This window comes from Danio aesculapii, chromosome 21, assembly GCF_903798145.1.
Source record: "Danio aesculapii chromosome 21, fDanAes4.1, whole genome shotgun sequence".
NCBI classification, from domain to species: Eukaryota; Metazoa; Chordata; class Actinopteri; order Cypriniformes; family Danionidae; genus Danio; species Danio aesculapii.
Window position 1 is genome coordinate 44,942,329 of NC_079455.1, and position 14,543 is coordinate 44,956,871.

Sequence of the window (14,543 nt, forward strand, 5' to 3'; positions counted from 1 at the left end):
ATTAGTTACTTAAACTTCCCTCGCATGTTTAAGTTTAAATATTAATTTGCAGTTGCGCATTTAATGGTTGTCGGTCTAATAACTTTGGCACTCTGAAAGATACCAATTAGGCGGCGGTCGTTTCCATGGCAACTCGAATAATGACTCAATAATCAGGCTTGAAAATAAAGAGAGTTTTGGCGAAACTGATGAATATGAAAAATGCAGAATACAAATATACACTCACTGGCCACTTTATTAGGTACACCTTATTAGTACCGGGTTGGACCCCCTTTAGCCTTCAGAACTGCCTTAATCCTTCATGGCAACAAGCTACTGGAAATATTCCAGTATTAATATTGGATAGCATCACACAGTTGCTGCAGATTTGTCGGCTGCACATCTATGATGCCAATCTGCCGTCCCACCACATCCCAATAGTGCTCTATTGGATTGAGCTCTGGTGACTGTGGAGGCCATTTGAGTACAGTGAACTCATTGTCATGTTCAAGACACCAGTCTGAGATGATTCACGCTTTCTGACATGGTGTGTTATCCTGCTGGAAGTAGCCATCAGAAGATGGAGACACTGTGGTCATAAAGGGATGGACATGGTCAGCAGCAATACTCAGGTAGGCTGTGGTGTTGACACCATGCTCAATTGGTACTAATGAACCCAAAGTGTGCCATGAAAATCTCCCCCACACCATTACACCACCACCACCAGCCTGAACCGCTGATACAAGGCAGGATGGATCCATGCTTTCATGTTGTTGAGGCCAAATTCTGCCCCGAGCATCTGAATGTGGCAGCAGAAATGGAGACTCATCAGACCAGGCAACGTTTCTCCAATCTTCTATTGTCCAGTTTTGGTAAGCCTGTGTGAATTGTAGCCTCAGTTTCCTGTTCTTAGCTGACAGGAGCGGCACCCGGTGTGGTCTTCTGCTGCTGTAGCCCATCCGCCTCAAGGTTGGACCTGTTGTGTGTTCAGAGATGCTCTTCTGCAGACCACGGTTGTAACGAGTGCTTATTTGAGTTACTGTTGCCTTTCTATCAGCTGGAACCAGTCTGGCCATTCTCCTCTGACCTCTGGCATCAACAAGGCATTTGCGCCCACAGAACTGCCGCTCACTGGATATTTCCTCTTTGTCAGACCATTCTCTGTAAACCCTAGAGATGGTTGTGTGTGAAAATCCCAGTAGATCAGCAGTTTCTGAAATACTCAGACCAGACCATCTGGCAGCAACAACCATGCCACGATCAAAGTCACTTAAATCCCCTTTCTTCTCCATTCTGATGCTCGCTTTGAACTGCAGCAGATCGTCTTGACCATGTCTACATGCCTAAATGCATTGAGCTGCTGCCATGTGATTGGCTGATTAGACATTTGCATTTATGAGCAGTTGGAGAGGTGTACCTAAAGTGGCCGGTGAGTGTATATATTTTGATTGATTGTAATTTAATAACATGCACCAGTTTGTGCATCATGTGGTATTTTAAATACTGTATAAATTAAAATATGAATAAAAATGTTAAATATTTAAACTTGAATTAAATCATAATTATTTTAGTAACACTACGCTAATAACATTTTTATTCATTAGTTTAAACACTTCTACATTTTCCAATTTCATTTGTAGTTTTCCTTTTTGTGTTTAATTGGATTAAATTTAATTATTTTTTATTTAAATAAGAAGTTTTATATATAATTTTGTTGAATGATTAACTTGTATTTATTTGTTTTATTGTATAGTTAACTTATTTATGTTTGGGAGGGTTACATTTTACAGTTTATTTGTTTTTTTATTCATGTTTAATTTATAGCTTTAACGATTCTTTCATATTAAATATTAAATATGTGATTTCATTTTCATTTTTAATTCAGTTCATCATAATATTTAGCTTTACTAATAGTTCGAAATGGCTTCTATGTGATATTTTTTATTTTTAGGTTATTTTTTGTTATTTTTATTTAATTTTTTTCTTATTTTTATTAACATTTATTGAATCTTTTATTTTTATCTTAGTTTTATTTAGTGATTTTTATTTTTAATGTTATTTATATTTTGTTATTTTAATTTTTAATGTTATTTTTATTAGCATTTATTTGATATTTTTATTTTAAGCTGTTTTTATTTTAAGCTATTTTTATTTTATTTGTATTCAGTTATTTAATTTTTAATGTTATTTTTATTAGCATTTATTTGATATCTTTATTTTTATGCTATCTTGATTTAGTTTTTTCATCTAGATCAATTTCTCGTGAGCTTTTTCATTTTTACTGAATTTTTATTCATTTTAATTATGTTTTAGTTATTACTTTAGCGGTTATTATAATTATTTTTAGTTATATTATGTATAGTTTATAACTAAAACAACTATTAAAGCACTGTTTGATATACAGCACTCTTTGTAAATAATAGTAATTAATTCATTCATTCATTTTCCTTCTGGGGTCGCCACAGCGGAATGAACTGCCAACTATTCCAGCATATGTTTTACACAGCGGATGCCCTTTCAGCTGCAACCCAGTACTGGGAAACACCCATACACACTCATTCACACACACACTCAATTTACTTAATTCCCCTATAGCGCATGTGTTTGGACTGTGGGGGAAACTGGAGCACCCGGAGGAAACCCACGCCAACACGGGAAGAACATGCCAACTCCGCACAGAAACGCCAACTGACACAGCCGGGACTCGAACCAGCGACCTTCTTGCTATAAGGCCACAGAACTAACCACTGAGCCACCATGCCGCCAATAATAATAATAATCATCATCATATTAACAGTCAAGCAGAAAGTGGAATGTAATAATCAGGTGACTGACATCAGAGCAAACAGCTGTGTGTGTTTATAAATCCACAGAGAATAAACACACACACACACACACACACACACACACACACGCACACACACAATGCATTGAAACACATATTTAACAAATCAAACACTCGCTCACGCATACACATGCACGCACGCACACACGCACACAGTGAGTTACCTGTGAGTGCGGGCGGGGATCCCACAGGAGTGGACGGGTTGGACGAGAAGCTGTTATTGGTGTGATCGGGGGAATAAATCTACAACAAACACACCGGAAAATGAGACGTTAATGCGCATGATGCATTCAAAATAAAAATGATAATCTGAAAATGCAATCCGTTTCTCCTCTTCTCCTCTACTCGTGTGCAGACCAGATACTCCGAACATTCACTGCCTGTCGTGTCTGTCAGTGCAGTTGTTCAGTCAGAAAGTGTTGTGCTGTGTTTCAGTGTGTGTTCATGATGAGACCTGCAGACTCACTGAAGCCAAAGCCTTTCCTAAAGCGTCTCCAGTCTGAGAGCTGCTTCCGGCTGCACTCGACGATCGATTTGCTAAAAACACACACAGAAAACACACACGAATGAGAGATTCACACACTCCTGTACTGTCAAAGAGAAAACAAACGAAACACTGCAGCTAGTACTTGTTGATCAGGGGTGCGTTTCTGACAACCATCGTTACCCAACTAAGGTTGCAAGTTCGTAGTAAACATAGTTCGTTTATTTGGCGCTTCCCGAATCCGTTGTTCCAACAAACATTCGCAAACTGCGTTAGAAACTTGAATGCATTCAACTACACCTATGGAGCTGGAGTTAGAAACATAGTTCCTGGCTGTGTTCTATTTCCACTTATCCCCCCTATGCCCTATTCATTTAGAACGTTCTAACATATAATATGATATAATAAAGCATTAAGATCATCTCTCTTAGGTGTAATTTGCTTTTAAAGTATTTATACAGTTCAGTTTTAGCGATCTTCACGTTTACAATTGCGCTCCCTTCACAGTGCACTTTGGAAACACTGATGTCATTTTGAACACTGCCGTGGCTCATGAGGAAAGCTATAGGTGACGTTATGTTACGTCTCCAAAGATGTGAAATCAGAAAACACAGCATACGCTAATGCTTTTAATTTATAGCAGGTTATTTATTAAGTATCTGTACTGTGTATGACACGGGCCTGCTGGTTAGAACATTTCTACAGTGGTTTGCATGTGTCAAATTGTAAAAGTAGACTTAAAAAAATAATAAATAATAAATAAACAATATCTTAATAATAATAATATTAATAATAATAATAACAACAATAATAATAATAATAATAATAATAATAATAGTAATAATAATAACAACAATAATAATAGCAATAATAATAACAATAATAATAGTAATATTAATAATAATAATAATAATAATAATAATAATAATAATAATAGTAATAATAATAATAATAATAATAGTAATAGTAATAATAATAATAATAGTAATAGTAATAATAATAATAATAATAATAGTAATAATAATAATAATAATAATAATAATAATAATAATAATAATAATAATAATAATAGTAATAGTAATAATAATAATAATAATAGTAATAATAATAGTAATAGTAATAATAATAATAATAATAATAATAATAATAATAATAATAATAGTAATAATAATAGTAATAGTAATAATAATAATAATAATAATAATAATAATAATATTAGTAATCATCATCATCATTAATATTATTATTATTAAAGTATGATTTCCTAATAAATAATAAATTTTAAATTTCATTTTTTAATAAATCGCCTCATTATTTATTTATTTATTTATATGATTTATATATGAGATTAGAATACGTGTTAGCTTTTGTAGTGATTTGTTTTAGAATAGGATATGTATTATTCTCTATAATATTTGTAGAGGAAACACAGACTCTATATGTGCCGTTTACATTTATTTCAATCAATATGGAAAGCGTGTGTGTGTGTAAAATAATATATTTTAAGAAATAATTGGGTTCTGTTCTAAAGAAGTTGTTCCTCCACCCTGTTTAGAGCATCATTCTGGGCCTTTCACATTATAACTAGGCCCATATGGACTCTGCGCGCGCAGATTTCCACAGATTTTTAGCCCATCATTGATTCTGTTTATTTACTTGTGTAAATATGTGTAAATTCATATTTATTCAGTTTTTAAATTAATTTCTGTAATATTATTGACTAATATGAAAAATGTTGATAAAATTTATTTACGATACAGTTTGTACAGTCATATTTTCTGTCTTTTACTAGAGATATTATATGAGAGACTTGCTTTGTTTACCAAATAAAGTGAATCTAATAGGATTTGCATTTTAAACGTTCGATAAAAGTTAAAAATTTATTATTTTTTATTCCATATATTAAGGTTTTAGTAATAATTCCGCATAAATCTGCCGATTTTTAACAAAATTCTGCACAGAAATAGCCAAAAACGTCCACAGATTCCCTCTGGCCCTAGTTATAACTAACATGGTTCAAACGATGGATCTGCGACAGAGAAACTACGGGTTTTGGGAAACACTCGTCACTACATCTTACTAGTTCAGATAGTAAGTAATGATAGTTCAGAATGATCGTTGTTTCAGAAACGTACCGCAGAACGCCACGAGAAATCATGTTTATAAAAAGAAAATCATATTTCTTCATATGAAAGAAAGAATGAATGAATGAATGAATGAATGCATGAATAAATACATGGTTTAATCAGATAGGATTTTTAGGACAAAAAACTAATAAAATCCATTTTTATATGACATATTTGTCAATAATCAACTCTTATTGATCAGAACATTCACAGTACAATGACACAACACAAGATTTTAATAAATATGCTAAAATATATTTGTGTATAAATAAATTTAAAACATAAATATTCAGCAATTTCTGTTTAATGGAAAGATTTTTTTCAACGCATTTCTAAACATAATGTTATGTAATGTGTATTTATATAGTTAATTGATTGTGTATGTCCATACACCCAAAGAGCTTCACAATCATGAGGAGGGTCTCTCTACACCACCACCAGTGTGCATGCGGCTCCACTTGGATGATGCTACGGCAGCCTTAGGACAACAGCGCCAGTGCTTCACCACACACCAGCTATAGGTGGAGTGGAGAGACGGTGATAGAGCCAATTCAGTGGATGGGGATAATAATATTGACCTTAAAATGGCTTTAAAACAATTAAAAACTGCTTTTATTCTAGCCGAAATTAAACAAATAAAACTTTTTCCAGAAGAAAAAATATTATCAGACATACTGTGAAAATTTCCTGAATCTGTTAAACAGCATTTGAGAAATAATTGAAGAAGAATAAAAAATAATAGTAATTTTGACTTCAACTGTATGCCATTAATGTTGTTGAGCAGCCTAACCTGATCTCCTGCAGCTCCCTTAGCTCCTTCCCATCACAACACTGCATTATATCCGCTAACACTTCAACGCTGCGTTAGTTTTCATCAGGAGCGAGTGAATAATAACGTGTAAATAATAAAGCATAAAGGTGTTCAGCTGACCCATGGTGCCGTCTGTGCCGTTGGTGGTCGCGGAGCAGGACGCTGTGCTGTAGTGACTGGAGCCGCCGCTGCGATGGAAACTGGACATGGGAGGAAGACTGGGGTTGATTTCTGCCGACGAGTGTGACGGATAACTCTGAAAAACACACAAAACACACGCTTACTGAATTTGAATAATCAAAAAAAAAAATTTTGCTGCATGTTTAAACAACGTTTTTGAGATAATTTAAAGGTGCTGTATGTATTTTGACTCATCTAAAGCTTAAAAACTCGATAATAGATATTCAGAAACATGCTCAGTGAACATTCTTGTTTATCTGTAAAACAATGCTGAAGTCAGATATTCTGCTTTGAACATGTGCGTCACATGCCGGAACGGCTGTCTTTGTTTTGGTCATTAAACCCGCCCAATACCAGTTTAGCCAATTATATTCCAGCACCCTGGGTTGCCAGATGGTGGAAAACAGCGTATTTCATTCATTCAGTCATGAAGGCTCTCAAAGCATGCGTCTGTGACTGAAATGTGACCTCTGGTGGACAGTAGCAGACTCTGAAATGAGACGCAGATTCAGAGTTCCACATGAGGAGGTTGGTAATTAGCAAATAATATAAATATAATGAGTGTAAACATTAGGTGAGCAGGTTACATTGTAATCCGGTGTCCTAGCAACACGCTACGTGATGATACCCAGTGATGAACAATTTGGCTGTTTGCACCAGACGAAACATGACAGAAATGTAAATAAAGCCATTCAGAAGCACAGAATAGTGCACTCACTGCACTCCAGCACAATGGTAAGGTTTATAATCTAATTAATACATAATAAACCTCTTTAACATGATTAAATGTAGATGCTATATCACTGATATGTGTTGGTTTGCACTGTATCTCAGTTCTAAAGTTCAATTTCAGACGGTTTATTTTATTGTCCAGATCTGAGCTGAACTATCTGCTGCTGCTTTCAGTAGTATGGCAATAAATGTGATGTAAAATGGCATTCAGACTCGCATTATTAGCATTTAACACTGAATAAAGCACATGAGCTGTACCTGAGCGGATCATTTATCCTGTTGTTCAGCTGTGAGAAATACAAGCCGTTTCTAAAATATATTAATTTCAGCTGTTGGTTACAACGAAAATCCTTTTAATATGGAAAATATTCCTTCTATCACATGCCATTGCTTTTATACACAACACAACTTCAATCAGCCTTTAGGCTTGATCGTCAAACTTGCTCCTGTTGGTCCTCAATCTGGCAACATGCGCTTGCATTTGTTTTGATCAGGAGTGCAATCCCTAGTTCAACCACCAAACTTACACACTGCACCTTTAACTGTTTCATGTTCAATCCACTTCAATATGTTAAGTTAACCTAATGGATTTGTGTTGGGACTTTTCTAGTTATCTCAATGTACATCACTCAAACTGACTAAAAATATGAAGTTAAACTTTGGAATTTACTTTAAATTAGACTTGCTTTAAATGCAAATGAGATTGTGCTGTTTTTAAAAGAGGGCGGAGCTACAAATGCCTGCATCAGCATGGTGGCAGGGGTGTCCAAACTCAGTCCTGGAGGGCCGGTGTCCTGCTGAGTTTAGCTCTAGCTTGCTTCAGCACACCTGCCTGGAACTTTCTAGTACATCTAGTAAGAGCTGGATTAGCTGCTTCAGGTGTGTTTGATTAGGGTTGGAGCTAAAATATGCAGGACACCGGCCCTCCAGGACCGAGTATGGACATCCATGTCCTATGCTAATGAGGGAGAGATGGTCACAAGTGGGCGGGGCTTTCCCCCTCTGATGACACGTACAGAGGGAGAATGTCAATCGAAGTGACTGTTTTGATCAAGTGTGATGAGAACAAATACAATTTATTCATGTTCACCATTAGAGGCTGGAGATATTCACACACTGCTGACACACAACTGTGTTTAAACCCCTTTTAAAAGTCATTTTTGCATAATAGGTTGTCTTTAATTAAAGATAAGCAGTAGTGCTCACGAGTCTGTCGTGTGGATGCAGGCCGCAGTAGCTGCTGCTCTGAGCACTGTGTGTTGAGTTTCCCAGCATGCTGTTGTATCCGGGCTGGTTCATACTTCCAGACGAGCTCCATGGGTCTGTACTGTGATGACCGTCTGAAAACACACACCAAAAACAACACAACAACGTCAAGCTTTTCTTCTGGCTGAACTAGAACTTTAGCAGGAACACTTTGGTACTTTTTAGGTACCAATATGTACCCTTGAGGTATTATTATGGACCTTTTAGGTACAAAATTGTAGCTTTTGAAAGGTACCACCCCAGTGACAGCTCGCGTACCTTTATTTCTGAGAGTGTACTGTATATATGTTTTATGACGTTGCTGTGTGTTTTGAGATTCATGGTTTACCTGGCATAAAGAAGGAACTGGGAAAGCTGCTGCCCGGTGCTTTAGAGGACGGGTAACCCGGTGAGTCCCGGTTATAATCGGCAGTGCTGGCGGACGGTGCGTATACCTGAAACACACAAAAACACACACACACATTCAACAACAGGCATTTGACATCAAATTTTAAAGTCCGCATGAAGCTGCAACCATTTTTTTAATGTATCATGATGCAGTTTCTGGAGAATATTAAATGAGAAAACAGTGGGCGTGGCTTCTTTTTATCTACTGCGATCTGATTGGATGCAGTAAAGTAGGGGTTTCATTCAGAAAGATGGGTTAAAGGGTTTGGGGAGAGTTATTACAACCTTGCAGACTCTTCCCCCCCATCATTTCTGCCTGTTGTCTAAACTGATAGCTGGAGGGGCGTGGTTAAGTATGTTAGCCACGCCCAATACCTCAGACAGACCAATTTTTATGTCTTAATGACGTACACAGACGAACTGTTCACCACAAAACTAGCAACGTGAGCTGACCAATGGTGGAAAAGCTACTGAAAAATCGCTAAAAGTAGCATTACTTGCCTATAAATGTGGTGCAAGTAGAGTTAAAGTGTCCGTTGTAGATATTACTCAAGTAAAAAGCAGATCTTTCATAAGTACTCAAGAGTAGAGGGCAGTGAGTATGACGCTGTAAAAAGCTGACGCATTTACATGTAACTTGTGGATGTGTGTACACGTAACATTCTGTAGTGCGTTTAGTTATTGCCCAGCAGGCACACAGTGTCATTATTATTAGGTTCGGTCGTGTAGTCAGGTGACCAAAATTCAATGTCTAGCCAGCGTCTAAGGATGATGTTATTTTGATGTCCAATAACGACGTCAATTGACGTTGATATTTGGTTGATTTTAGGTTGTTAGAAAGTGACCAAAATCCAACGTCGGGCCAACATCTTAAACCAACGTCATATTGACTTCAAATACTGACATCTATTTGTCATGTATGTCAACCAAAATCCAACATTTGATAGACGTGATAGTGGTAACGTCAACACAACATCACTAGACATTGATATTTGGTTGATTTTAGGTTGGACGTTGGACATTGATGACAGCCCAACATTGGGTTCAAACTAAATGCAACGTCCCCACAACACTGGGGTACATTGTAGAGCTGAAGATCTTTTCCTGAACCCGAAGGAACCTGACAGGACTCGAAGGGTTTGGGTTTAATTTCTATCATTTAGACAGGGTCGGGCCGGGCTAGGGCTTGTGCGGTAAATGAACAGTCATATGATGCATTTCGCTTAGCGCGAGAAAGTAATCAAATCATTTATTACAGCATTAAAACCCATCCCTGCAAAGGTGAAACAAATGATGATGGAGGAGTCGAAGGGAATGAATTTCTGCAAGCTGACAGGGAGGATGACGAAGTCACTCGCTACACTAAACCGCTGTCATGGAAAATGAAATGGATGCTCTTGGCTGGTGGAAGATGAACAAACAATCCTACCCAAAACTTGCTAAATTAGCCAGATCAGTAGCACTACTGTATGCATCTCGGCCAGCAGCAGTGAAAGGGTGTTCAGTGCTGCTGGATGCACCATCAGTGAGCGCAGGACATGCTAAAGCCATTTACAGTGGATTCAATAATGTTCCTCCACAAATACACGTAGCCTAATCTTAGTGAGTAAAGGGTTTTAAAATGATTTCTAAATATGAATTAAAATAAAAATGCATAATGTAGTCAAAGTATACGGCTAATGTTGGCATTATAATTTTAATATTCAGCTTTACCAGTGCCTTAAGGCCAGATTGTGAATAGAAGTGGTGAAACAAATCCCGCAGAGCCTTAATCTTTCATTATTGCCAGACACCCGTCATCATTTATGATTTATTTTAATTTAATTTGTTAGGAAAGACTTATTTTTATTGGTGTGTTGGCCCATTTACAAGCTAAGTGTGTGCACCCAGGCCTATTTAGAGTGCTGTTACGATGTTAAAGAGGACTTATTTTATTTCTTTGTTCCAACTTCTAAGTGGCCTATAGGTTTGTTATGAATACTTTATGCTAAAACACATATAAACGACTCATTCTAGAAAAAAGGCAAAAGAGCTGCAAACTGTATAAAATGGCCGTGATTTCAACGGTAAAAAACTGTAAAAATGCTACAGTAAAAATCCGTAACCTGGTTAACAGTATATGTTTCCTTAATATATACGGCGAATAACCGTAAATTGACTTTTCCAGAATTCCCCGCATAGCACATCACTATTTATGCTTATTGTTGACATTACTACAGATCTTTTTAGTTGTTTCCCCATCAGTGATGTACATTAGAGATTTATACTACATCTAATGTTGATAAACGATGTTTATTTCATGACTTTAATTGTATGAGTGTTACTATACTGGTGTTTAGTAGCTGTGTGAATGACACTGAGCATCTTCTATACTCTGATACACTTTTCTGCTTGTGGATGATGAGCATTGGTTCATTATGTAACTTCCTCATCACCAGCTGTATATGGCTGTGTTAACGTGTCTAACTGTGTAATAAAAGATGTGTAGATGTTGGTAATTCAAAATACAGACATATTACCTCTATAAATGAATGAAATACGGTAGTTTACTGTAAAAATGAGAAATTATTTTTACTGTTTGTATTACCGTATTTTTAATGGTAAAATACTGGCAATCACAGCTGCTCACAGCGTAAACAAGCAGTCAATCAGAATGTACTTGTCGGGTTTGGGCCCTATCGTGTTTAACTTTTATGGCCCAATTACAGCTCTAATACAACATCAATCTGATGTCAAGTCGACGTCTTGTGCCTGCTGACTGTTTAAGGCCATTTCAGGTCCATTTCAGGTCCAGGTTCCATTAAAGGTCATTTTATCATAAGTAACCTGCATCTAAACACTCTCTGGGTTAATGCGTGTAAAGATTTTGGACATCTTGGACACTCTTAATGCTTCCAAACAGTTTTCTGCAATTATAAAGCGCACATGTCTTGAGGTAGTTCAGTATGATGTGATTTCTGTGTGTGATTTGATTGAACAGAAATCACAGGACTGATTTTTATAATCCCTATAAAGAGGAAATAATAAAGTAGTGACTGCAGGTTGAAGGAAAGTACACTCTCAGAAATAAAGGTAAGCGAGCTGTCACTGAGGTGGTGTCTTTTCAAAAGCTACACATTTGTACTTAGAGTCCATATTGGTACCTCAAAAGTATATATTAGTACCTACAAATTTTAAAAGGGACACTTTTGTACTTTTTAGGCACTAATATGTACCCTTGAGGTATTAATATGGACCTAAGAGGTACACATTTGTACCTTTTGAAAAGGCACCACCCCAGTGACAGCTTGTGTACCTTTATTTCTGAGAGTGTAGTGGAGTAAAAGTACCGATACTGCACTACAAATGTACTCAAGGGGAATTAAAAGTACACATCTTCAAAACTACTTAGTTAAATACAATCTCTGAGGAAAACTGCTCAGTTAGAGTAGTTTAAGTGTTTGTTATTTGTTACTTTACACCACTGGAGCTGACAAAATCAACATGCTTAGTTTTGATTTGATGTGCACTTTAATGCAAGCAGGGTCATCTCATCACGCATTAAAAACAGCCTGTAAAACTGCTCTTCTCAAGATCAGGGATGCTTTCCCAGGAACAATTTGCCGTGTTCCCAAAGTGTTGCAACACCATAATTTAGTGCAAATGTGCGAGGAGCAGCTGTGGCGGATCAGTGATGACTTCAGCACACAAACAGCAGAACATTCCCGTCTGGAAAACTGCGCTGTATAATGACTGGCAGGAACGCTGGGAATACTGAGCATGGGATAAACACACAGCGGACGCAGTGTGAGGACAGAACGACCTTCAGAGATGCGAAAAAACGCCAGAAATGTGCATTAGAAAGTACAGTGTGTGCTGGAATACACACAGATTAGATCTCTCTAATGCCTCAAACGTTCTTAATGCAGAGTAAATGGACACTTTAAAGGGATAGTTCACGCAAAATCTAAATGTAATCACTGTTTGTTTATTTAAGTGGTTATAAAACGGAGTTCCTTTATTCTGTTGAACACAAAGGAAGATTTTTTTAAAGAAAGCTGAAACCATTGACTTCCATAGTGGTTACAGGTTTTCAGCATTCTTCAAAATATCTTCTTTTGTGTTATAAATGTACGCACTATTTATTTAAGTGGTTAGTTTCTTCTGTTGAACAAAAAGAAAGATTCTTGAAGAAAGCTGAAAACCATCACCTTCCACAAGAAAACAAATACTATGGAAGTCAATGGTTACAGGTTTGCAGCATTCTTCAAAATATCTTCTTTTGTGTTCACACAAAAATGAAAATATACTCACTGTTTATTTAAGTGGTTATAAACTGAGTTTCTTTCTTCTGTTGAACACAAAGGATGATTTTTTTGAAGAAAGTTGAAAATCTGTCACCATTGACTTTCATAGGAAAAACAAACATTATGGAGGATTTAAAGGGTTGGTTCACGCAAAATTAAAATGTAATCACTGTTTATTTATTTATTTAAGTGGTTATAAAACTGAGTTTCTTTATTCTGTTCAACACAAAGAATTTTATTTTGAAGAAAGCTGAAACCATTGACTTTCAGAGGAAAAACAAATACCCTGGAAGTGAATGGTTACAGGTTTTTAGCATTCTTCAAAATATCTTCATTTGTGTTTAACAGAAGAAACTCATAAAGCTTTGGAACTAATAAAAAGGAGAGTAAATGAAGACAAATTTTAAAAAATAAAGACTATGGAGGTCAATGGTTACGGGTTTGCAGCATACTTCAAAATATCTTCTTTTGTGTTCACTCAAAAATATAAATGTATGCGCTATATATTTAAGTGGTTAGTTTCTTCTGTTGAACAAAAAGAAAGATTCTTGAAGAAAGCTGAAAACCATCGACTTCCACAAGAAAACAAATACTATGGAAGTCAATGGTTACAGGTTTGCAGCATTCTTCAAAATATCTTCTTTTGTGTTCACAAAAAATGAAAATGTACTCACTGTTTAAGTGGTTATAAAACTATAAAACTTTATAAGAGTTTCTTTCTTCTGTTGAACACAAAGGAAGATATTTTGAAGAAAACTGAAAACCTGTCACCATTGATTACCATAGGAAAAACAAATACTATGGAAGTCAATGGTTACAGGTTTTCAGCATTCTTCAAAATATCTTCTTTGTGTTTACGCAGAAAGGAAATGTACTCATTGTTTATTTAGGTGGTTATAAAACCTTGAGTTTCTTTCTTCTGTTGAACATGAAGGAAGATTTTTTGAAGAAAGGCGGAAACCTGTCACCATTGACTTCCATAGGACAAACAACTACTATGGAGGTTTTAAAGGGATGGTACATTCAAAAATTATTTGATTTATTAATTATTATTTATTTATATTTATTTATTTAAGTGGTTTTAAACTTTCTTTCTTCTTTTATAAAAAGAGTTTCTTTCTTCTGTTGAACACAAATGAGGATATCTGAAGAAAGCTAAAAACATTTAATCATTGACTTCCTTAGGAAAACAAATTCTTTTGAAGTCAATGGTTACAAGTTTGCAGCATTCTTCAAAATATCTTCTTTTGTGTTCAAAAGAAGAAAAAAACTCAAAGTTTTGGAATGAGATGAAAGAAAAGTAGATGATGACAGTATTAAAAAATATATATTCTATGGAAGTCAATGGTTACAGGTTTGCAGCATTCTTCAAAAGATCTTATCTTGTGTTCACTCAAAAATGAAAATATACTCACTGTTAATTTAAGTGCTTATACAACTTTGAGTG

General features: G+C 35.8%; 1 protein-coding gene across 8 annotated transcripts in view; it reads right to left on the bottom strand.

Moving 5' to 3' along the window:
* The window catches only part of LOC130214212 (transcription factor 4-like), a 317,282-nt gene that overhangs the window by 45,294 nt on the left and 257,445 nt on the right, over positions 1–14,543 (bottom strand). For 5 of the 8 annotated variants that reach the window (XM_056445770.1, XM_056445771.1, XM_056445766.1 and 2 more), the window contains 5 exons: positions 8,752–8,857; positions 8,364–8,497; positions 6,366–6,501; positions 3,291–3,361; positions 2,989–3,067 (listed from right to left, as the gene is read on the bottom strand). In XM_056445770.1, the coding sequence (XP_056301745.1) occupies positions 2,989–3,067; positions 3,291–3,361; positions 6,366–6,501; positions 8,364–8,497; positions 8,752–8,857 (526 nt within the window). Of the gene's footprint in view, positions 1–2,988; positions 3,068–3,278; positions 3,362–6,365; positions 6,502–8,363; positions 8,498–8,751; positions 8,858–14,543 lie in introns of all 8 variants that reach the window. The other 3 variants (XM_056445767.1, XM_056445765.1, XM_056445768.1) reach the window with 1 other exon arrangement.